Below are 24369 nucleotides of genomic sequence, written 5' to 3'. Positions count from 1 at the left end.
ACAATAAAATCCCCAAACCCAGACTGACTTTTCTATGACATGCTGTGTGTGGCTAAACGGCAATACACACATAACTCTGTTTAATCCTAACAAGGAAGATGTTGTCCATTCATTCTCCACACAAGAAAGTGGAGGCTCAGACACCTCCAGCCTCAGTCCTAACAGCATAAAACAGAGCTGGCATCTTAAGTGAGTCCTGCCTGTATCTAGTACTTGTTGTTATCTTTTAAACAACAATGCTCACATTGTCTTTTTTTTTTTTTGCTATTGCTAATAAAACACGCACAGACATTAAAAGTAATAGTATAGACCAGGCACGGTGGCTCACGCCTGTAATCCCAGCACTTTGGGAGGCCCAAGCAGGTGGATCACTTGAGGTCAGGAGTTCAAGACCAGCCTGGGCAACATGGTGAAACGCTATCTCTAGTAAAAATACAAAAATTAGCAGGGCATGGTGTTGGGTGCCTGTAGTCCCATCTACTCAGGAAGCTGAGGCTTGATAATCACTTGAACCTGGGAGGTAGAGGTTGCAGTGAACTGAGATCACACCACTGCACTCCAGCCTGGGTGACAGAGCAAGACTCTGACTCAAACAAACAAACAAACAAACAAACAAAAAAACAAAAGAAAAAAGAAAAAGTAATACTATAGATAATTGGCAAATAATTTCTCCCTGTTAGAAACTCTGGTTGGCACCCATAGACCTGTGTGCGCTAATCTGAATAGAACTGGCTGGTTTATTTTCGTACTGAGAACCTTTAGCCTGGGCTACACCTACAGCCCATGAGGTGGAAAAGAGGATATTAGCAGAGGCAAGATGATAAGTTACTCTTTATCTTCAATGGTGACAAGCTTAAAGGAAATGAGTTTACCCCATCACTGGTGGGATTAAGGTCGGATATAAGAGACAGCTTCCTGGAAGGGAAGTTTGCTGGATCTTGTGGAAGCATGCAAATTTCTCCTTCCTGGAAGACATTTAGGACAGGATGGACAGCGTGGGTCCAGGCTGGCTGGAGACGACAGTGGACTAAATGAATCCTTTCTAGCATAAAAAGTGGGGAAAGGATATGAACAGACATTTCTCAAAAGAAGACATCCATACAGCCAACAGACACATGAAAAAATGCTCATCATCACTCGCCATCAGAGAAATGCAAATCAAAACCACAATGAGATACCATCTCACACCAGTTAGAATGGCAATCATTAAGAAGTCAGGAAACAACAGGTGTTGGAGAGGATGTGGAGAAATAGGAACACTTTTACACTGTTGGTGGGATTGTAAACTAGTTCAACCATTATGGAAAACAGTATGGCGATTCCTCAAGGATCTAGAACTAGATGTACCATATGACCCAGCCATCCCACTACTGGGTATATACCCAAAGGATTATAAATTACTCTACTACAAAGACACATGCACACGTATGTTTATTGCGGCACTATTCACAATAGCAAAGACTTGGAATCAACCCAAATGTCCATCTGAGACAGACTGGATTAAGAAAATGTGGCACATATACACCATGGAATACTATGCAGCCATAAAAAAGGATGAGTTTGCGTCCTTTGTAGGGACATGGATGCAGCTGGAATCCATCATTCTTAGCAAACTATCACAAGAAGAGAAAACCAAACACCGCATGTTCTCACTCATAGGTGGGAACTGAACAATGAGATCACTTGGACTCGGGAAGGGGAACATCACACACTGGGGCCTATCATGGGGAGGGGGGAGGAGGGAGGGATTGCATTGGGGAGTTATACATGATATAAACGTCATGCACATGTACCCTAGAACTTAAAGTATAATTAAAAAAAAAAAAAAAAAAAAAAGAAAAGTGCCCGATGATTTCTCTGCTGCGGAAATCCAGTAAAATTACCTCTGGGTGCATTGCTGACGTTTCCCAGAGGCAATGGTCTCAGCAGAGTGCTACCCACTAGATAAACAGCCATTTCAGCCAGGGTGTTTACAGGAGCTGGCGGACCAAATCCATTTCTCAACCCACTTCAACCTAAACCACTCAAAGTGTTCGTGCAGATGGGAGGGAGGGATTACTGAGCGCTGAGCAAAGGAAGCTAGCATGCACTCATCATCTTCCAACGAGTCCAGTGGCAGAGCTTTCTTTTACTTGCATGTCCCCGGGAGCAGGAAGTAGGAACCAAGGGCAACAGCATGGGCAGGAGGGGCAGTGAGTGCTGTGGACACAGGTGCAGTTCCACCAGGTACACACAGCGTGCCCCATCCCCATGTGTCTCAGGTTGCCTGGCACGAGGAAGGTGAAGCTTTGTTCTCAGATAGAGTAAGTGCTTCTTCCTGCTTCTTAAAGATTTATGCCTCCACATCAGGCTTTCCATGAGAGGCCTCAGCTACAAGCTCCATCCCTGGGGACTACCCTTGAGGTCTGCGGTCCATTTCACTGCTTCCTTTCCAAAGGGCACATATTTGCTTCTGTGCTCAGATTGGTTAGAAGCCTGATGAATCCGGAGGTTCCTTAAGAAACTAAGTAGTTAGTTTCAAATCACAGAGAAATGAAACCAAACTGACACGAATTTCAGTTTCACGACCTGGGAAAACTGTTGCCTTGCTTGATGTATTCCCGAGGGTTTCCCTGGCCCTGGGATTCAGGCACGCCAAGTGGGAAACAAGAAAAAAACAATCATGTGGGAACTGACAAGAACAATGGAAAACCCCCAAACCCTGTAAAGGCTCTTACGTTGCTCTGGAAAGGTCGAACTTGTGGCAGCTTTGGATGTGGTACATTAAGTCCCCTCCGTTGAGGTACTCCATCACAAAAAAGAGGTTTTCCTGTGGAAAAACAAGACAATCCCAACTTTTATTTCATTTTATTTTTATTTATTTTGTACGAGACAGGGTCTCACTCTGTCTCCCAGGCTGGAGTGCAGTGGCGCGATCTTGGTTCACTACAACCTCCGCCTCCCGGCTTCAAGCAATTTTCCCCCGTCAGCCTCCCTAGTAGCTGGGACTACAGGCATGCGCCACCACGCCCAGCTAATTTTTGTATTTTTGGCAGAGATGGGGTTTTGCCATGTTAGCCAGGCTGGTCTCGAACACTTGACCTCAGGTGATCCGCCCACCTCGGCTTCCCAAAGTGCTGGGATTACAGGCATGAGTCACCATACCCAGTCACAGTTCCAATTTTTAGGTCCTTAGAGAAAATACAACAAGCAAGACTACTTTTTAAATGGATTAGATCATTTCAGGGGAACCAATTCTGTTGTGAAATCACTTATCAGAAGACTGTCAAAATCATTTAGCCAATCTATATTTTTGAGCACCAGGAAGCCTGGGGACTCTAGGTGGGATGCTCTGTAACATCTAGATGCTTGCGTGTTACAACCCGGCAGATGAGCTGGGGCACAAGGGAGAGTCCAGTTGACCTGCTGGCCAGACAATGGGATGGTGCCAGGCACTCAGGGCACTTAGCATGTGCCGATCATGTACTTACCGAAAGTGACAGGGTGCAGGGTGATAAGGAGAATGTGTTTTGGTCTCTGACTCCAAGGGTGGAGCTTGAAAACATTCATTCATTCAACACTCAGTAATTAGCTACTGAGCATACTCTACGGGCATGGCATGGTGGGGAGTGGGCAAGACATGCCAGTCATTCCTCCCTGGAGCTTGCAATCAAGTTTAACCTCATTTTTCTCCAGTCCTGACTTAACTCACGGCAGAGGCAAGCTACAGTTTATGATGGAGTTCTTCTGGCAGAGGACACGACGTATGTCAGCAGAGCCGGAGCCCTTGAGCAGCCAGTCAGAAGGGCTGGGTGGTCTGCAAGCTGTGGTGGGCATATCAGTGGCAGCCAGGATTGCAACCAGCCTCAGCTCCTCAATGATGTGAGACAGTGATTTTTTAAAAATAAATGTATTTATAACACTTTAGAGCAACCTGATTTTTAAAGGGTTGTAATACATCACAGAATCAGTAATCCATAAAGTGTGGGGACTTTTGGTGCGTCTGGGCATGAATTTGCACCGGAAATTCTTACCTGGGTGGTTTCTTAACAGACTTAACCTTTACATTTTGATGTGAACCCAACCGATGCCGTGGGGCATAGGAGGTAATGGTAGAAACGTTGTTCTGGTCTGACAGTCAGACTTCTTGCCTGGTCGCCACAGAATGGGGAAACCAAGTATTGTGGCAATTATCTCAATAATCCAGGTCAAGGTAAATGTCCGTTTTTTTTCAATGTTAGTTTCTGATCTGATTTACTAATTCCATATATACTTAACTGGAGCCCACCCTTTTCTCTTCTGGATAGGCCCAAATTCTCAGCTGACATAAATCATGACTTAACACTGAGATTTCAAACCCAATTTGAGAGTCATCACTGGTCTTGCCTGCACACACCTGCTTTCTCATGCTACCTCTTGCTCTCATCAGCACCATAGAAAGAGCTTCTGTTCTAACCTCACTTTTTTACTCAAAACTATAATGGCCCTATACAAGCCACAAAGGTAGAATCTTCTTTCAAGTACTTGGGAGAGCAAAGCGTATGAAAGTGTAGAGCAAAACCATTTGTGACAGTGCTTGAGTGAACGGTTTCTTCTAAGTGTTAGGATGCTTACAAATTCCTAGAAAGGCTGACATTTCAGAATTTAACACTGTCAATTTAGACGTGGAGAAAGTGGTGGGAGGAGACTGGAGGCAACAGTTCAGCCCCACTCCCATGCATTCCACACACCTTCCCACGTGCTCTCAGCTCTAAATCAGACGCCACACTAGTGGTGAACACTGGGAGGTTGAACAGGCCGTTAAAGTCTAAGAGATCACAGGGCACAGTCAGTGTTTACTACCATGAGGGTGAGAAGAAGACTATGTTGCTAGTGATTATTAATTAAACAGCAATGGAGATGTATAGCATGTTGGATGCCCCACATTTAATCCTCCCAAGAGAACTGCAGGCTCCACAATAAATCTGTCCAATATCTGTTCTGGTTCTAATCTTTATATTAAGCCACAGCATAGGAAAATCACACTGACTGTTTTTTGCCCTTTGTGATGGTATTTTGCATCAGTTTAACCCTCTGGCTTGGATGAATGCCTGGTCAAACGTGGGTTTCTTGAAGGGGAGCAGGGATGGTCCATGCCTGGAAGTCCAGCTTGGGTGATCCGGCCTGGAGGACCTGCTGTCTCTCTAGAGGATGCTCCTCTGTTTGGAAAGCCTGGGAATTGAGTCATCTGTGATATCTTGGGCCCACTCTGGGCCACAGAGATAGCTCTGGGATAAAATTAGCACAAATGTATGCACATACAAACTACACAGTCCTGAGGTTCGGATTTTGAGGATCACATTTTGAGGGATGGATAAGCCTTTTAAAAGCTGAATCCAAAATGCCATCGTAAAAGGAAAATACAAATATAATAGGCTCAAACTTTCATAAACAGCTGGGGAAGGAGTGTTCAGAGTTGAAGGCAACCCACAGCTGACCAGAACCTCTGCAGAACTGCAAGCAAAAAGAAGTGTCTGCCTGCTGAAAACGCCCTGGGCTGGCGTAGATAGAACCAAACCAAGAAGAATGAGGCTCAGGGTAACTGCAGAGAATGTGGGCTTCATCCTTACTCAGCCCTGGGTTCAAAGCCCCTCTATTTGTAACTCTGGAGACGTGACTTAACCTCTCCCGAGCTTCATTGTATTTGTGAAATGGGGTAATAATACTCCTACCTCGTAGGGTTGCTGTGGGTATTAAACAAAATAGTGTGTGTGGAAATGAAGCTCTGCATTCGCCCTCAGTGGGCAATTGATAACTGATGGCAGCTGTCCTTCTAGGAAATGATTTAAAACAGGAAAGACAGAACCAAAACCAATCCAAAAATCAGCAAATACTTCCCAGAAGAAGCAAATGAACAGTTCTCTGAGAGAGAGAGAGAGAGAGAGAGAGAGAGAGAGAGAGAGAGAAGAGAATGTGGCCTGTGTTGGGTTAATTGTAAATGGCACTTACTAGTCTAGACCTCACATCTTTATGGCAGGTAATACATTAACTGAAGCAAATGATTCTTTCTGGTGGGTGAGAATTGAAGCTGTGATGGCACTGGGGGATGGGACTTGCCAAAGGCGTCCCAGTCTTGCCGACTGTCGACAACTCCTGGCAAAGCATCTGTCGAATGGAGATTCTAGTTGGTGACAAATGAAACTGTCGCTAATCAGCTGTGTGATCAGGTCAATCCCACCATCCCAGGGCCTTGGCTTCCTCCTCTGAAAAACGAATCCTGTCCATGAAAATGAGTCACCATTACCTACAGCTTTGTTGTGATTTCCAGACAACTGAAAGCAATAAACAATGTTGAGGTTCTGTAGATAGGCGGGTAATCAAAGCTGTATGACTCTTTTATGTTCATGTTATTGATGCTTTAAAGAAGTGGTATTTAAGTTGGGTGCAGAGGTGCAGGCCTGTAATCTCAGCTACTCATGAAGCTGAGGCAGGAGGATCACTTGAGCCTAGGAGCCCAAAGCCAGCCTGGGCAACAGAGTGAGACCCTGTCTTAAAAAAAAAAATGATGATTAAATACAAGATCAAAGTGATAGATTTAACAAAATCAGTTGTATAATTCTCATAGGACTGCATTTACATACATGAATATCATTTGGAGGAGTTAAAGGTCCTAGAGCTGTCAAAATATATCACTACTTAAAACACAAGATAGTTCTTTAGAGGGAGGCATAGAACATTTTGTGAATATTCTAGAATTAGTAAAGGGTGAATTGTAAAAGTGGCCTCAAAAGTTATTTAACGCAACCTGGCTTCTACACTGCTTTCTTCTTACAGTGATGCCATTTTTCAAATGAGAGAATGAAAATAAAGACAACGGAAAAGTGTTTAGTCGTGATGACTATTCAACACAGCTAGTCAAATACTGAGTAAACAAGGAAACGGCTGCCAAATGTGCATATATTACAGGATGAATGACGGGTTTATAGCATCAAAGAAATTAACTAATGATTTTTATCAAACTAATAACAGTTAATTTTGTAAATGCACTGAGAACTTGGCAAATATCATGCAAATAAGGTCAGATGTATAGACTCCCTCTCCAGAAAAATAAGATGGGAAAAGAAGGAAAAGAATAATGATAGTCATTTTGTTGAGGTATCTTTTTTTCCCGAAGGCTAGTAAACCAACGTACTAAATTTTACGCAAGAGAATATTTGCCATCTCTGCGAAATAAATACAACTAAGATAAAAATATTTATGACAAAACATCTAAATTTACCTTCACACCTTTCAAAGTATCATATGTTAAGCACATGTAACAAATGTTGTAACAGCGAAGACCATTGTATAACAAGATGGAAACCAGAGAGAGAATTCAACTCTACTTTGGGACATCTCCTGTGACAGCCAATGGAAAGAGCTGGGAATTCTGATCTGAAGAAGAAAGAGAAGCTATCATTCATATTTAAAAATAAATAATCCATGTAAAGTATTTAGCCTTGTGCCTGGCATACGGCAAGTATTCCTTACATATTAACTTTATCACATACATTGTTATTATTTTATCACAGGGAAGAAAAGCATTAAGTTGCATTATAATCAGAACAAGGACAGCCCCAACCTTTGCAAGATTTGGAGTGAGTGTGCAAAGGGAGGCACCACACCATGGGTCCCCAGATTTAAGTGTTATTAATCAAGCTTACCAACAATTGAATTAAATATGCTCTACATTCCTATACGTTCTCTCTGTCTCTCAGGAAATATAACTTCATAATGACCAAGAAGGCCAGTGACAAATTCAGGATCCCTCAAAATTCTGTACCTGTTAATTGGCCATATGGGGAAAGTCCCCTCCTGCCCCTTTCAAGGACAGAACCTGGGGAGATGTATACACAGGCTTGAGGCTGTTTAGGTATGGAATTCTGAGGTCATGGGGAGTAGTTTAGGAACAGAGATGACCTCTTGGCTTCATAGGAAGGACTACAGTTTGAGAAAGGCCAAAGGGAGGATTCTAAGCGAGCAGCTGGGCAGAACCTCTCTTGCTTGGGTCTAAGGTTTAGGGCATGGAATGAATAATTTTCCAATTAACTAAGTTGTGAGTTGGATTTGTGTTTAGGTATCTTGAAGTCTCAACTTTACTAATGCTTTTGGATTGACCACAGAAAAGAGCACTCTGCTCTGACCAGCTAGCTATCTTCTCTGGAGCTCCATTTCCTTTGCTGCAAAGTGAGGGGATCTGACCTGATAACCTCTGCCACCCCTCCCTACTCTAAAATTCTTGATCCATGGAGTCTGTCATTATAAGAAAAACAAAAGAACATAACAAATCATTAGTTGTTAGTTGTTCTGAGCAACCAAGATGCATCTCAACAGGTGAATGGATAAATGGTGGTATGTCCATACAATGGAATATTACTCAGCAATGAAAAATAAGCTCTCAAGCCATAGAAAGAAAAGAAAAACCCTTAAACGCATATTCTTAAGTGAAAGAAGCCTATCTGAAAAGACTACAACCTGAATAGCCTCCCTCTCGTCTGGTTTCTCCATCTTTGGCTCGAGCATTTCCCTTGATTCTCTCTCAAAACAAACAAACAAAAACAACAATGACGACAACAACAACAAAAAGACAAAACAAAAGGAGGGATCGTAGATTCACAGAGGACAGGCACTTTCCTGTGACACTTTGTTGAGGGAGATGTCAAATGCTCATGTCTTCTGGGAAGCTGGTGACAATACTTTTGGGACTTCATGAGAACAGCTGACAAAGGAATGGACAGATAATATGGGCCATGAGCCTGGAAGAATATTACAGAGTCACAGCAAGATGAGAACAGATCTGTGAACTTAGAAAGCAGGCATGTAGGAAAGATGCGGCATTTTAGAGGCACTGAGTGAGTGTCTTGTTCTTTCAGTCCAAGAATTCTTGAATATGTGTTCACTCATTGCCGATTATCTCTTGTGTATTTGGATGAGAAAACCTTAAGCAAACATTGTGAGTGCAACATTAATTTCCCATAAATTACTGTGTGAAAATAAATAGCATTTAAAAGCTGTTGGAATTCCTAAAATGCGTTTTACGCGTTGAGAGAGATGTGACTGTGATCTGAGTCACATATGGTTACAACTTCTGTTTCTCAGATTGTAGTTTAACTTGCTTTATTTTTTCTCCTGTTCTGTACAATGACTAGAGAGAATTAAACAATGTCAGCGACAAACACTTCCTGGCTTCTTCTTTTTTGAGACGGAGTTTCACTCTTTCACCCATGCTGGAGTGCAGTGGCATGATCTCAGTTCACTGCAACTTCTGCCCTCTGGGTTCAAGTGATTCTCCTGCCTCAGCCTCCTGAGTAGCTGGGATTATAGGTGCCGACCGCCACGCCCGGCTCATTTTTGTATTTTTAGTAGAGACGGGGTTTTGCCATGTTGGCCAGGCTGGTCTTGAACTCCTGATCCCAGGTGATCCACCCGCCTTGGCCTTCCGAAGTGCTGGGATTACAGTTGTGAGCCACCGTGTCCAGCCGCCTCCTGCCTTCTTAATTAATGAACCTTGTTAAAGATTACCTTCCCCTTTTTTTGTCCTATTTTCCTTAGACCAGATGACAGAAAACCCATGACTATAGCACACTCTGTAAAAGATGTTAAATGTCCCTTTCCCAAGAAGAAACACTGCCTGTAACCAAGTTCCTGGAACTATGCATCAGCCTTGCATGAAAAATGTAATCCTGCTAAAAATGCCTCCGTCTCTCCCTATGGAAATAAAACTCCAACGTTCCCTCCTTTGCAACTCTGACACCATTCTTTTGGGTGTTTCCAGGTGGGGCCATCCTCAAACTTTGAGTCTGAATAAGTGCTCTTTAAATTAGATTCTGGCCTTTTTGATTATTTCAGGTTGACAGCTGTAAATCAACTCATTTTTGTAAATTTGATATAAATCTAACATTTGCCAAATCACAGTTTGGTTGCATAGCAGGGGAATCTGCAGAACGTCTAAGTGACCCCCAGTTTCTGAAATAACATCTTGTAAGCGTTCTCAGGATCAGAACGCTGCCAGAGGAATTTAAAGAAAAGAGGTTTATCTGTCACTACAGATGGGGGCAGCATAAAAAGTTAATTCTTGTCTTACTGCAGAGACACGTCTTTTGGTGGATGTGGTTTCCGTGGGTTTTCTTTTCTTTGCTACAATTGTGATAATTTCCAGTGCTCCTAGCTCAACTGAAGGGTTCATGGATTGAAGCATTTTTGAGAGCTTCAGGTGAAGCAATTTCTGAGTAAAATGCTTGAAATTAAAAACTTTCTTGGATGGATTTTGCCTTAAAATTATGGAAATACCAGGATGACATACTTTTTAAAAACTATCGAGTTGAAGGAGTTTTTCTTTTTAATTTTAAATGATAATAATACCTTATAGTTAGTATGGTATTTTCTCCAAAAAGGATCCGAACTTCTCTGCAAGTGCTATTATTACTATTATTATTATTATTATTACTTTTTTTTTTTACATTATCCTTTGGGAAGCAAAAAAGGAGAACCAATGTCACAAAGAAATGTTAGGTGACTTGCTCAAAGTAACTCACACACTCACGCCCTGAAGCCATAACCGGAAGTAGAGCTTTGTGTGTTCTATGAATAGAAAGTGAAACTCAGTTTTCTTTTTCATAAAAGAAACATTTCAAAGTGATACTGAGCAAGAATGTTCAACTGGTGCATATTGGGAGTCTGGGAGTCAAGGGCAGTGATGTGGATCCAGGAACACTAGCATTCGGCCTCCTGGCATCACTCTGGGGACCACTCTTCAGAGGCCTGCAAAACCACAGCTGCCTGCCCTCTAATCCAACCTGAGGGGACGACCCGGAGACAGAGATGTTCCTATAGGATCTAGAGCTACTTAGGTGTGAAACAGTAACACTTCTGTTTTTTTTTTTCTTCAAAGTATGTATTTTATTTTTATTATACTTTATGTTTTAGGGTACATGTGCACAACATGCAGGCTCGTTACATATGTATACATGTACCATGTTGGTGTGCTGCACCCATTAACTCGTCATTTACATTAGGTATATCTCCTAATGCTATCCCTCTCCCCTCCCCCATCCCATGACAGGCCCCAGTGTGTGATGTTCCCCTTCCTGTGTCCACGTGTTCTCACTGTTCAGTTCCCACCTATGAGTGAGAACATGCGCTGTTTGATTTTCTCTTCTTGCGATAGTTTGCTGAGAATGATGGTTTCCAGCTGCATCCATGTCCCTACAAAAGACATGAACTCATCCTTTTCTATGGCTGCGTAGTATTCCATGGTGTGTATGTGCCACATTTTCTTAATCCAGTCTATGATTGATGGGCATTTGGGTTGGTTCCAAGTCTTTGCTATTGTGAATAGTATCGCAATAAACATACGTGTGCATGTGTCTTTATAGCAGCGTGATTTATAATCATTTGGATATATACCTAGCAATGGGATGGCTGGGTCAAATGGTATTTCTAGTTCTAGATCCTTGAGGAATCACCACACTGTCTTTGACAATGGTTGAACTAGTTTACAGAAATAGTAACGCTTCTTAAATGTCAGAATACAGATCGGCCTTTCAGAGTTCAAAGGAGACACAGAGGAAGGTAGACCTTAGTTCACTTTTAATTTTTAAGGGAAAATTATTTCCTTGAAATTAAAAAGAAATAGCATCCTTACATACAGTGTTAGATGCATCTTTAGTTTCCAGACAAATTTTGGAAGTAAATCTTATTTTTCAATAGTTTTATCAGAGATAGAGCACAGAAACTTTGGATACTTGAGTTACTAATTTTTCTTTTACTGCAGCATAATTAAAAAGAGGGAAATTGGTTTTTTTCAGCATTTATTTTTCCCTTTGAGTATTTCAAAGTTTTATGGGTTTTTTTTTCTAATTGTTTTAAATCTACTTGTAAGTGGATATAGTTAAAAAATTTATGACAACTGTTCTTGTAGACAAATTTTATTTTGGATTTTCCTATTTTTTTACTTTTTAAAATGTAAGTCATGGAAACTATTACAAATCTAAGCTGGAAATCTAGTAGTGCAAAAGTTGGCTGACATCCGCACTGAAGTGGGTACTGAGAAGGGATTGTGCAATTTCAAGCCCTGCAGACTTTCATGTAAGACAGAAAATGTAAATATTATAGCAAAGAAATGTTAGAGAAAAAGTAAAAGAAATAATAGCTAGCCCTTCTTTTCTCTTGCAAAGACAGCAGCCTCTCAGAATGCTCATCTACATTAGACCCTGAGCCAGTAATTTATGTCAGAGCCTGGATGATGCACAAAGTCATCTTGATCTAGCACACAGAAAATTAATTTTGAAGATTCTTTTGATTTGAGCCTCATTCAGATTCAGGCTCAGATTCCATGAATTATTTTGTACATCTCTGGCCCCAGACAGCACCATCCCATTAGGGCCCCTGGTTTTACAGCTCCCAGCCCCTCTGCCTGTAACTCTTACTCTCTGTCCTTGGCAGGGGTAAAGTGGGTGCCTCAGAGCTCTGCTGATAAACAGCAGAGCTGGGATTGAACTTCAGAATCCAAGTCCACAGGAATTTTCACATTTTGTAGCTTCCTAAATGGCTTTATCATATTTTCACCCTTCCATAGGTGATATATCCCTCATCTATGAAATTTTAAAACTTTTAACAGTTTAATCCAAATGCCCCTGATTAATAACAAGTGAATACCTGTCCTCAGAATCTCCTGAATAATCTGGTATTCAACAGGCACTCTCTTTGGAGGAAGAGAACAGATGAATAACTTCCTTTAAAAAGTAACAATGCCCTGGAGAAGTACATAGTTAATTTATCTTATCTGATGTCTTCACTAGTATACACAGATAACTGTCCTCTCAAGAAAGGTCATTCCCAACATGTTCCCAGAACAAAGCATTATCCATATCAAGTATCAATTGTTGCCTTTTGCATTCACTTATGGTATTTAATCAGTTACTTTGACAAGCAAAGTTTGAATAATAAGACATCTCAGAAAAAACAACTCGGGTGTTGGGAAAGGTGATTCAAGCATCTTCCTTTCTTTCTTTCCTCTCTTTCTAAAAGGTCTTGGTTCCTTGAAATCTGAGTCTTGAACCAGTCAGATTTACATTTCATGTGCACATTCTCTGCTGAAGTTTTTTTTTCTCTCTCCCAGCATTGATGCTGTGGATGCACTTTTTGCTCAGGTCTTGGTAAAGCATCCCAGCTGCATGGAACTCATTTATGCCTAGCGTTCCATTATTGGAACGCTAAGCAAGTGGGAGTTATTTATATCCTACTGCTCAAGGTCATCGCCAAGGTCTGATTTCAAAATTCAACAAGTTGCAACCTCAGGCATAAATGGTTAAGGAGATCTCTCATTAGAGGGACAGAAACAAATGCAGCCTGAAGCTGTGATGGACAGGCAAGAGATGGGAGCACACCGATCCTCTACAAAGTGGGATTCCCAACAGCCTTCCCCATAAGACATAAAAACCATCATACATGCAAATCAAAAAAAAATTGGGGAAAAGGCACCAAGAGAAGCACAACTGCCTAAGTGCCCAGAAGCCCAGTCTAAAGTGTGTTTATAGTAACATACAGAAAGACATAATAAAAATAAAATCACTTATCATCCTACCTCCCAATTAACAACGGTCAGTTTTTCATTATTTTTCATGCTTATGCATGCATATGTTCTTGCTTAAAAGGAAATCTTATCTATTCCCACTTATGATTTCATAAACATCATTCTATATTAATATTTAAACATTTATACCATCTTTTAAAATGGTTATATAGTATTATTTTCTCTGACCATATAATAATTTATTCAATAAATCTATCATTAGGCATTTGTGTTGTTTCCAATTTTTCACTATTATGAAGGCTTTATCATAAAAGTCTTTATTTATGGCAAAAAAAAGAGTGTGTTTAGCAGTTTGCTACAAGCCCCAAAATACCGCAAAGGGAAAAGATTACAGGGAGCCACCAGGTGTGCAGAAAATCTAGACAACAGCATGGAAAGGGTGGCAAAGTTTGTCCCTTTGCCTGCAGGTGACATACCTTCACCCTCCCAACAGCATGGAGATGGTGGCAGAGTTTGTTACTTTGCCTGCAGATGACATACCTTCACCTTCCCAGGCCAATGGGTATTTATCATCTCCAGGAGGAGTTTCTAGTGCAAAATCTCTCTAGCCTTCATCATGGGAAGTCCCAGCCTGCTCTTGCAGCAGGAAGTGGGCCTGCATTCTCCTAAATAGCTGATCAGGACACCTCACTGCTTTCTACTTCCTCTCCTGCAGCCACACCATTCATGCCCAAGACCCTTTCTGCCCATTCAAATTCCCGTTTCTAGTTTCTCTCAGCTCTGGTACTTTGTGTCTGCCTTCTGATCTAATACTACTCATCCTGTTAGAAATATAGCCTTGACTCTTATTAGAGTGTGAAGTTCTCAAGGTCGGGAGCTGTATTATATACTTCTGTATCCTCCACAGTGCTTTGAGCCCAGCATATGCTCAGTAAGTGCTTTGCCATGGTCTGGTTTCTCTTTATCTTAGGTAGGCGCATTTATTCATTGATTTGGTTATTGAACATTTGCTGAGAATCTACTGGGAACTGGAGAGGCGGTGATGGATGGCCCAGTTGCCATCCACTTTCCTCATTCATTCCCTGGTTCCCTCATTAATTCTTCCCATGGCTCAAGTCACCTTGGAAGTTTTCTCTCAATCACTCTCCAGTCATCATGGCTTGAGATAGAAAGTAGGAAAAGGGCTGGACATGGTGGCTCACGCCTGTAATGCCAGCACTTTGGGAGGTGGAGGGGGGTGGATCACCTGAGATCAGGAGTTTGAGACCAGCCTGGCCAAGATGGTGAAACCCTGTCTCTACTAAAAATACAAAGATTAGCTGAGCATGATGGTGCACACCTGTAATCCCAGCTACTTGGGAGGCTGAGGCAGGAGAATCACTTGAACCTGGGAGGCGGAGGTTGCAGTGAGCTGAGATGGCACCATTGCACTCCAGCCTGGGCAACAGAGTGAGATTCCAACTCAAAAAAAAAAAAAAAAGAAAGAAAGAAAGAAAAAAGAAAACGGAAAAGCCTCCACCCCTCGTGTTCTTTGGACCTTAGTCATAATGGCCCCACTTGGGAATGCGAATTAGTGCAGGTAGTGGACAGCTGGGATGGGGTGGCAGAGAGGAGACAAACCAGGTGAGAAGAATCATAATGCGTGTGCGTGAAAACTAATCTTTGAGGATGTTCATTTTAGTGTTATTTAAATCAGAACAAAAAATTAGAGATGTTCTAGTTAAATCACGTTGTAGAATATCCAAAGACGTAAGAAAATGTACAAAATAGAGTGTAACAAACGCAGAGTACCGAGCAGTAGATATTTACAGCGGGTTGCTGTTTTTGTTTTTAAAAGTCCACTGCAGAGAGAATCTATAGGAGAAACTTCAAAGTATTAATGGCGAGTACATCTAAGTGGTGGGATTACAAGTGATTTTCTTCTTTGAGTTTGTAAACATTTTCTACAATGATCCTGAACAATTTTGAGTCCGAAAAGAAAAGGATTTTTTTTTTTTAAAGGAAAAAGGAGACCAGAATGCAAGTCCTCCTAGAACGGCACAGCCTTCTGGCAAATTCAGCCTAAGGAAAGGGTCCCAACGTGGAGTGGGAATGCAGACGCATCCAACCTCCACCTCCCGGCTCAGGAGCTTGCTCACTGATGAGCCCACTCTAAGGCTGCTTTTTCTGCCAGTCTTGAAGAGAAAAATAATAGTGTACGTGCATTTTGATCTATTTTCCAACTTTTATCTCTTCAAACACATGCAGGGCAGATGAACAAACAGTTGTCACGTTTTCCCCCAAAGTCACGGACTGCTGAGAAGCCCGGTTGTTATGCTAAATGAAACCAAATTCTAAAAAACAGAAAACAGACAAACAAATCTAGAAGTAAAGATCCTTCCCAATCGACGACATTGAAACATTCTAAGTAAAACTTCCATGGTGTGTAGAAGGGATGAAACTTGTTTGATGGATGGCAGGTACACCGAAATGTAAGGTAAATATGGAGGCAAGACTCGCCTCTCCTAACGAGGGCACCATTGGAGGTACCACGCTGAGACAGGTTAGAGCGGAAGTAGGGTTGTCAGAGCAGAAGCCATACCTTGGTCTGGAACGTACAAAACATGTGCGTCAGAAATGGATGCTCCCAGGCCAAGGAAAGAACTCTCTTCTCTACCATCGTGCACTCAACATCATCGTCCATCAAGACCACATCTTTCTTTAAGGCCTTTATGGCGAAAAATTGATTGGTTTTCTTGAATTCTGCCAGGAAGACCTGGAAGGAAAGGGAAGAAGTAACTTTATTTTAGAATCTGGATCCCTACTTCTTAAAAAAGAGACAAAGTCCTGAGAGACACCTGTGTTGGGTGGGAAAAGAGGTTCCTTCTCCAACCCCCACCCATCCTGCACAGGTCATTCCTGAGACAAAATGGAGCACTTCACTGGTTTCGGACATGACATCACTGTTTCATACTATCTTTGTACTCTTCCCAAGGGTTTCACAAAATTATTAAGCAATTGAATGGGTTTTTAAAAGTGTGCCCTGCCTGCTCAGGGGCCTGAGTGAGGGTATAATAAAAATCCAGAGAGATAGAGTGCACAGTGAAGAAAGAAGAGTTGAATGTGGAGAGGAGAAATTGTACTTGAAACATCACTGCAAGTGCACATAAATCCTAGCTTTATATTTTACCCAGTTTTTCCAGGCCAAAAGAAGAATGGAGGGATATAGTTCTCCTTGTGTACTTAAAAACAAAAAAAAAAAAACAAAAAACAAAACAGCAGCCAGGCACGGTGACTCACGCCTGTAATCCCAGCATTTTGGGAGGCTGAGGCAGGTGGATCACCTGAAGTCAGGAGTTCAAGACCAGCCTGGCCAACATGGCAAAACCCCATCTTTGACTAAAAAAAAAAAAAAAATTTCAAAAATTAGCCAGGCATGGTGGTGGGTGCCTGTAGTCCCAGCTACTCGGGAGGCTGAGGTGAGGAAATCGCTTGAACCTGGGAGGTGGAAGTTGTGGTGAGCCGAGATCACACCACTGCACACCAGCCTGGGCGACAGAGTGAGACTCTGTCTCAAAAGAAAAAATAAATAAATAATCACCATTTTCTCTGACAACACAGCAATGAATTATTCATAGCAGAATGTATGTCACATAGTAGGTCCTACAATGTGACTGACACTGGGTTCAAAGAATAACTTGCTCAGATTCTTGGAACTACTAGGGAAAGATTTAACTCCGAAGTTTACTTGATTTCATGGCTGTTATATTAAAGGACACCAAAATGGGAATGAAACATTTTATGACCTTCTATGTGTCATACACTCTGCTACCTACTTTACACTTTTGACCTAATTGTATTATCTAATTTAATTCTTAGCTCATCACGCTCTGCCAGACAGAAGTTAACAACACCAACAACAAACACCGAGTTCAAAGAATAACTTTCTCAGATTCTTGGAGCTACTAGGGAAGATTTAACTCCAAAATTTACTTTTCCCACTTGATTCTGTGGCTTTTATATCAAAGGACACCAGATGGCATATGATGGAGGGTTTCAACAATTTTAGGTTTTGCAAATGATGCAGCAACACACTGTTGTCAATGGTAAGGGCATGGCATTTGGAGACAGAAATTTCTAGCTCTAGTTTTATTTCACAGACATTTACTAACTGTGGAAATACCCTCTGAGCTTCAGTTTCCAATTACTGCATTCTCTAACTTACAGGACTGTTGTGAAAGTCAGGTACGATGAGACCTGGGAAAGTAGACTCTAAAATGATCTCTGAATCACAGTTGTTAAAATTCAGTCATTTGTCATTTGTTTCTTTTCTTGACTTTTGGGAAAGACCGAAGTCGATGATGCTACAACAGCCCTGAACACGTGAGAGTCTAGGTTTAAAACGCGATGGTGCAGGTTCGTGGCTTGGTGGTAGCTGACTTGATAAAAGGGATGAAACTTAGATGGGAATTCAAGCAAATGAATGATGCTCACATCCCCAGAGAACACACAGTTTGTTTTCGTAGGCTTAAAAGTTGTGTGAGGAGAACAAGGGTATAGAGGTCTTGGTGAGGAAACATACTTTCCACATAAAGGCAGAAGAGAGAGAAAAGATGAGTTTTGGAGTATTCTCAGCGTTGTGAGAAAGAGAAACATGGCCATCCTATCTTGCTTTGATACCTCCCCCTCCTCTCCTCTCCATGTGTAGGGACTCAGGGTCCTGATGAAAAGAAGTAGATGACTTTGGACATGGAGTGGGGGAAACCTGGGGCTCCCCGCTGTGCCTTGGGATACTAAGGCTTGTAGGTTTAACTTAACGTCTTTCTTATTAACCTTATTCAAATGTAGAAATCCACATGGGAACAAAGAAAGATAAACATTTCATTAACAATTAAAAGTACTCTTTTAGTAATTGCTTCTTTCAGTAAAACATCCTAAAACCAGCCATAAACTAAGAAGTCGAAAAGACAATTTCCATCTATGTAATGTACTTTCAATTTTTGGTAACAGGTTATAATTGCACATTAATTGCTGCTAAATTATAATGAAGACTGGCTGTAAAATTGTCTATTACACTCAGATTAGCACCAAATGAGCCTGCTGTGGTTCATATTATTGTGGAAATGAACAAAAAGAATTCATGAATATCAGCTACCATGTGCTGGACAGAGTAGATTTTGCTGAAAGGCATCAGTGTTTAAATCTAAACCCCAAATGGAGCACAATACTCTTCAGCTATGGCAACTGCTCAGTTGGATTTTAGTTTGTTTAATATTAAATAAACTGGGTAAGACATCCTGCCAAAGTCTGGTGAGCAGGTGTAATATATAATGCTGCCTTTGGCTGCACAGATTCATGGAATAGTCATCTCTGATTAAAATTTTCCTAGGAGTCCCATCCAAGAATGTAAAACAAATAGGAGCCCCATTAATACATGAGATATCTTTAATATCAAAATTACCTAAAAGCCTGTATTCCATATCATCCCTCCTTAAATCACTTGACTGCTTGAAAATTTTCTGCAGTCAGTCACCGATAGTTGGTTATAATTTCTTAAATTATCTCTTCTTCCTTCTTCTCACCTCCCCCTTCTTTTTTTTTTTTTTTTGCTTGTCCTCCTTTCACTCTTTCCTTCCTCTCCGTGTCATCTATGAGTGATGGAGACAACTCCCCACCTGCATGTACGGCAGGAAGAATTTAGAGGAGAGACTTTCTCTACAATTTTTTTTTTCCAGGACTCTCAAGCTACGGTTTTCTTATGGGCTGAATTGTGTCTATGCGGAAGTCCCAATCCCCAGTACCTCGGAATGTGACTGTGTTTGGAGACACGACCTTCAAAAAGATAATTAAGGTTAAATGAGGTTATTGCAGCAGGTCCTAATCCAATATGACTGGTGTTTTCATAAGAAGAGAGCATTTAAGCAGAGTGTGATGGCACAACTGTAATCCCAGCTACTAGGGAGGCTGAGACAGGAGGATCACTTGAGTTCAGGAGGTCAAGGTCAGCCTGGGCAACATAGTAAGACCTCATCTCAAAAAAGGAGAACACTTAGATGCAGACATGCACAGCAGGAAGATAATATTGAAGGCACAAAGAGAGGACTGCCATTACAAAGCAAGGAGAGGGGCCTGGGAAGAAACAACCCACGCAACAGCTTGATGGTGAACCACCATCCTCCAGACCTGTGAGAACATGAATTTCTGTTGCTTAAGCCAGCCAGTATGTGATCTTTTGTTATAGCAGCCTGTATTATTCTCTTATCATGCTGCTAATAAAGACATGCCCAAGAATGGATAATTTATAAAGGAAAGAGGTTTAATGGACTCAGTTCCACATGGCTGGGGAGGCCTCACAATCATGGTGGAAGACAAAGGAAGAGCAAAGGGACGTCTTACATGGTGGCAGGCAAGAGGGCATGTGCAGGGGAAGTCCCCTTTATAAAATCATCAGATCTCTGCCAGGCGTGGTGGCTAACACCTGTAATCCCAGCACTCAGAGAGGCCAAGGCAGGCGAATCATGAGGGTCAGGAGATCGAGACCATCCTGGCTAACATGGTGAAACCCCGTCTCTACTAAAAATACAAAAAATTAGCCAGGCGTGGTGGCGGGTGCCTGTAGTCCCAGCTACTCAGGAGGCTAAGGCAGGAGAATGGTGTGAACCTGGAAGGCGGAGCTTGCAGTGAGCCGATATCACGCCACTGTACTCCAGCCTGAGTGACAGAGAAAGACTCTGAAAAAAAAATGATAATCAGATCTCATGAGACTTACTATCATGGGAACAGCATGGGAAAACCCATCCCCATGATTCAGTCAGCTTCCGTGGGTCCCTCCCATGACACCTGGGGATTATTACAATTCAAGGTGAGATTTGGGTGGGGACACAGAGCCAAGCCCTATCACACCCCAAGGAAACTTATACAAGCCTGAAGACATTTAATAGAGGGAGAAAAAAAATCATATACAAACTAAAACAACACTCCAGGCTTGAGAATGAAGCAAAAGAAGAAAAAACAAAATGAAACAAATGCAAACACCGTGTGAAACAGGAAGTGGCTGAGGCACCGTCCTATTTCTTTGGTGCCCAAAGACATCAAACTCAGAGGCGTGTGAGATGTACACTTTCCAAGCAAAGGAGCTTTGGAGACACAGGTTTCCAGAAAGCTGAGGCTACTGTGGGCCTAGAGTCCTCGGGGTCCCTATTTATTCAGAGCCCCCTCAGGAAAGCTCTCTCTGACACTCACATGCAGTCCTGGTGGCCCCACGAGTTTAGTTTCTTTGACCAGGAACTTGGCTCATCAGTTCCTGGAGCTGGGCCACAGCGTTGTCCTGTGCAGTAGCTTACCTTGCCAAAACTGCCTTTCCCCAACATTTTGTGCAAGATAAAATCCTCAATTTTTAGTTTCATCTGCAGAGATGGTCTTTCTATGTTCAGTTCAGGTTCTGGAAGATGGCACATTTTATCCACCTCATCCAACGGAGACTCCCAGGAGATGCCCTGAGGCTCTGAAAATGGCAAGCTGGTGGTTAAAAATGAACATGGAGTAATGGAGGCCATTCTAGTTACTTAGAGCACGTGCTTTCTCTTCTACTTCCCATGCTGAGGCTCCATCATAGTAACTGGGAGTGTTTAGAGGGTTTCCCACAGTTCAGGCAGCTTTAATACCTCTCCATCTGTCTGTGAGGGCAGCGCCCCCTGTCTGTGAGCCTGGCATTTGGAATTTGGAGTGTGGCCTAAGTCTATTTCTTCAAGACTGGAAATAGTTCAACTTAAGAAACACATTCCAACATGCAAAATACACAAGCTCTGTTAATAATGTCAAATCAAAGGCATCTAGAGATTTTCACCAAATTTTAGGAAAAAATGATTTTCAATTTGCGTGGCTCACATTTCTACAATTTACAACGTGAGAGAGAGGAAATGAAATCTAGCAGATTTTTAAAGATCTGAACTGCATCATTCATCACAGAAGTTAAGTCAAGATGCTGCCTATGTTGGCCGGGTTCGGTGGCTCATGCCTGTAATCTGACAACTTTGGGAGGCCGAGGTGGGTGGATTGCTTGAGCTCAGGCGTTCGAGGCCAGCCTGGGTGACATGGTGAAACCCCATCTCTACATCTCTACTAAAATACAAAAAATTAGCTGGGTATGGTTGCATGAGCCTGTAGTCCCAGGTACTTGGGAAGCTGAGGCAGGAGAATCCCTTGAACCCAGGGGGCGGAGGTTGCAGTAAGCTGAGATTGTGCCACTGCACTCCAGCCTGGGCCACAGAGCAAGACTCTGTCTTCAAAAAAAAGAAAAAGATGCTGCCTATGTTGATCATTGCTAAGACATGGTCTCTTTGACTGCCCAGCAACCCCTCCTAAATGTAACCCAAACCTTTCTTTTACATTTTTAAGTTGATTTTAAGTCAGAGAAAACATGGGAACTTTTTAGGAATTTTCCCCTGCCTACAATAGTCTTTATATTTTCAAATCCCTAGGTTTATCTTTCATACTCTTCCAAGGACAATAAGTACTTTAGAATGTATGCTGAAACGACTCGGGTCTCAGAAACATGGGGTCATATCCATTCATGAACTACTTTCAAACATAGGCTGGAAAAACTGCCATAAGGTCATCAAAGTGGCTTTGAGTCCTTGAGTGGTCTTTCCTACCCTTAAATTTAAGTCTCAAAGGTGCAGGGTAAGAATGTCTTCTGCGACCTTCCCACCATCAAGTTTTAAGACAGATTTATTTCTGTAAAACCATTTGACACTGACAGAATGTAACATGCTGAAACTCTAAGAAAACATTTGCAGTTGTTCCCTCCAGACCCATCCCATTTTCTAACCCCCACCTCCTGCCTTTTGCAAAGGTAAACGGTTTTGGTTTCTTTTCTAAGGAGTGGGAGCCTCTTAATTGGTAGCTGGAGGTGGATCACCTATCAGACCAGGTAAGCTGATAACTTAAATCCAAGGGCATCAGTTTAGGGTTGAGATTAATGACTGACATTGATTAGACTGCTGACCAGGACAGTTACCTCGTTTTCCTGGTGTGGGTAAACATGGCGGCCTTGCTTCATTTTTGGTAGAGCATGGGAGACCAATTTCAACCGGACCTTCTCTGAAGATCTGTTCAGTATCTCTCAAGCAGCGAGCCTAGATGACACATGGAGAGTCAGACCACCCACCATTGAGGGAACAGCTCAGCCTGCTAACCATGGGGACAAAAGCCATTTAAAATTCCTAAATGCATAGGGTCACGGAAGCTCTTCTTTTCCTCAACATTCTTTTAGAACTCCATATTCTGAGAGAGTCTATCTGCTACATTTTATGCATTAGCAGAACATGTTTTCCTCCTTCACACTTTTCTGAGGCTGACAGGATTCTCTCATGCTGTCTATGTCATTCCATCACAAATAAGGACAGGTGGTCAATGGATGGGAAAACAGCTGATACAGGCAATGCCAAGTCTTAAAGAGGGGTTTTCCTTGGATCTGGGAATTCAGCTAACGCCAAGGCAGTAAACAGCAGGGCAAAAGTTGCTCTGGACTCAGTGTTCTGTGAGGACTCTGGGGATGATGCTAGCACATAAGTGTTTTACCCTAGGCTATTCTATAACCTGAATATATTCACATAAAGCTGTCAATGAATCTTCAATAAGTTTAATGAATTTGTTTCTGCATTGCTCATGCCATGAAGAATTTAAGATTTTATAAAGCTCGGCATAATACAAATGCATCAAATCACTATCTCAAATGGGGGGGGTGGTGTGGGCACGGAGATGAAAGCCAGGGGCAAGGCTGGCGCTCAGAAATACATCCCAGCATTTCCTGTACGGCTGCCACAGGTGAAGGAGCAGGGCATGGACATCCTTGCTGAGTGGCCATGGCGGGAACGTGTCCACGGCACATGCTCCTCCTACCTGTTGAGTGCTCTCAATCATGGCCAGCGCTTCAGCCATTAGCTTCTGGTTTATGCCACAAAGGTTGGCCACCTTCGTCTGGCATCTGTGATGTACGTTCATGCCACATGCTGGAAGGAAGAAGGCAGTAGGTGAGCAAGAGTGGAAGAACCCCCTGGTGCTAAGCAGCTCTCTCTGGTGGTAAGACAGAGCCTTGTGGATATGGAGGGAAGCCTACGGTGCCATGGCTGGGAGGAAGTTGACCCTGGCTCTCCCTGGTAGTGATCCAAGTGCTGGAGGGGAAGTGAGGTAGGAGGTGGGACTCAACTCGGGAGGTGGGGTTCAGATGCCAGACCAAACTGAAGACTAGCTAAAACAGGGACAGGGCAGAAGCAGCTTTCTAGAAGATGCCCACCTGTGTGCCATGTCAGTTGACCATTGCCATGGCAATACCCAGACGTTACCACCCTTTTTCCAGGAACTTAATTTGCACGTAGTTAAAAGTGGGTATAAACGGGATTGCAGCACTGCCCTGAGCTGCTACTCTCTGCCTCTGGGGTAGCCCTGCTCTGCAGGAGCAGTCATGGAGCTGTAATACCAACAGAACTGTAACACCGTTGACCAATGAAGCTGTTTTCTTCTACTAACAGCTGGTCCATGAATTCTTCCTGGGCGAAGTAAAGAACACTCCTGGACTAAGCCCCACTTTGGGGCTCACCTGCCCTGCATCAGAAGAATGTTCCTACTCACTCCAATCTAGGTCCAAAACATCCCCTTTCCTACCTGGGCTGTGAGGAGCTTCCCCCAGCCTTTAGGTTGAAGCCCAGGAGGCAGCCTCAGCCTGCAGATGTTTTATTTATTTAATTCACAAAATTCATTTGAGGCTACAAAAGGGAAATCTTTTCTTTGGAACAAAGAATAACAAAAGAGGGTGGGAATGGTTAAGTTTTGAGATTCTTTTACTCTTTGTCTTTCTC

The 24369-nt window shown here is 42.4% G+C and overlaps 1 protein-coding gene across 7 annotated transcripts in view; it reads right to left on the bottom strand.

Annotated features, from left to right (window-relative positions):
• The window catches only part of PRKCQ (protein kinase C theta), a 156365-nt gene that overhangs the window by 42856 nt on the left and 89140 nt on the right, over positions 1-24369 (bottom strand). For all 7 annotated transcript variants that reach the window (XM_033209993.1, XM_033209989.1, XM_033209992.1 and 4 more), the window contains 5 exons: positions 23414-23523; positions 22530-22647; positions 20854-21014; positions 16113-16286; positions 2718-2809 (listed from right to left, as the gene is read on the bottom strand). In XM_033209993.1, the coding sequence (XP_033065884.1) occupies positions 2718-2809; positions 16113-16286; positions 20854-21014; positions 22530-22647; positions 23414-23523 (655 nt within the window). The remainder of the gene's footprint in view (positions 1-2717; positions 2810-16112; positions 16287-20853; positions 21015-22529; positions 22648-23413; positions 23524-24369) is intronic.

Source organism: Trachypithecus francoisi, unplaced genomic scaffold (genome assembly GCF_009764315.1).
Source record: "Trachypithecus francoisi isolate TF-2019V2 unplaced genomic scaffold, Tfra_2.0 Lachesis_group9, whole genome shotgun sequence".
Taxonomy (NCBI): Eukaryota; Metazoa; Chordata; class Mammalia; order Primates; family Cercopithecidae; genus Trachypithecus; species Trachypithecus francoisi.
The sequence above is the reverse complement of the archived record's forward strand: the minus strand, read 5'-3'. Positions and strand labels throughout refer to the sequence as shown.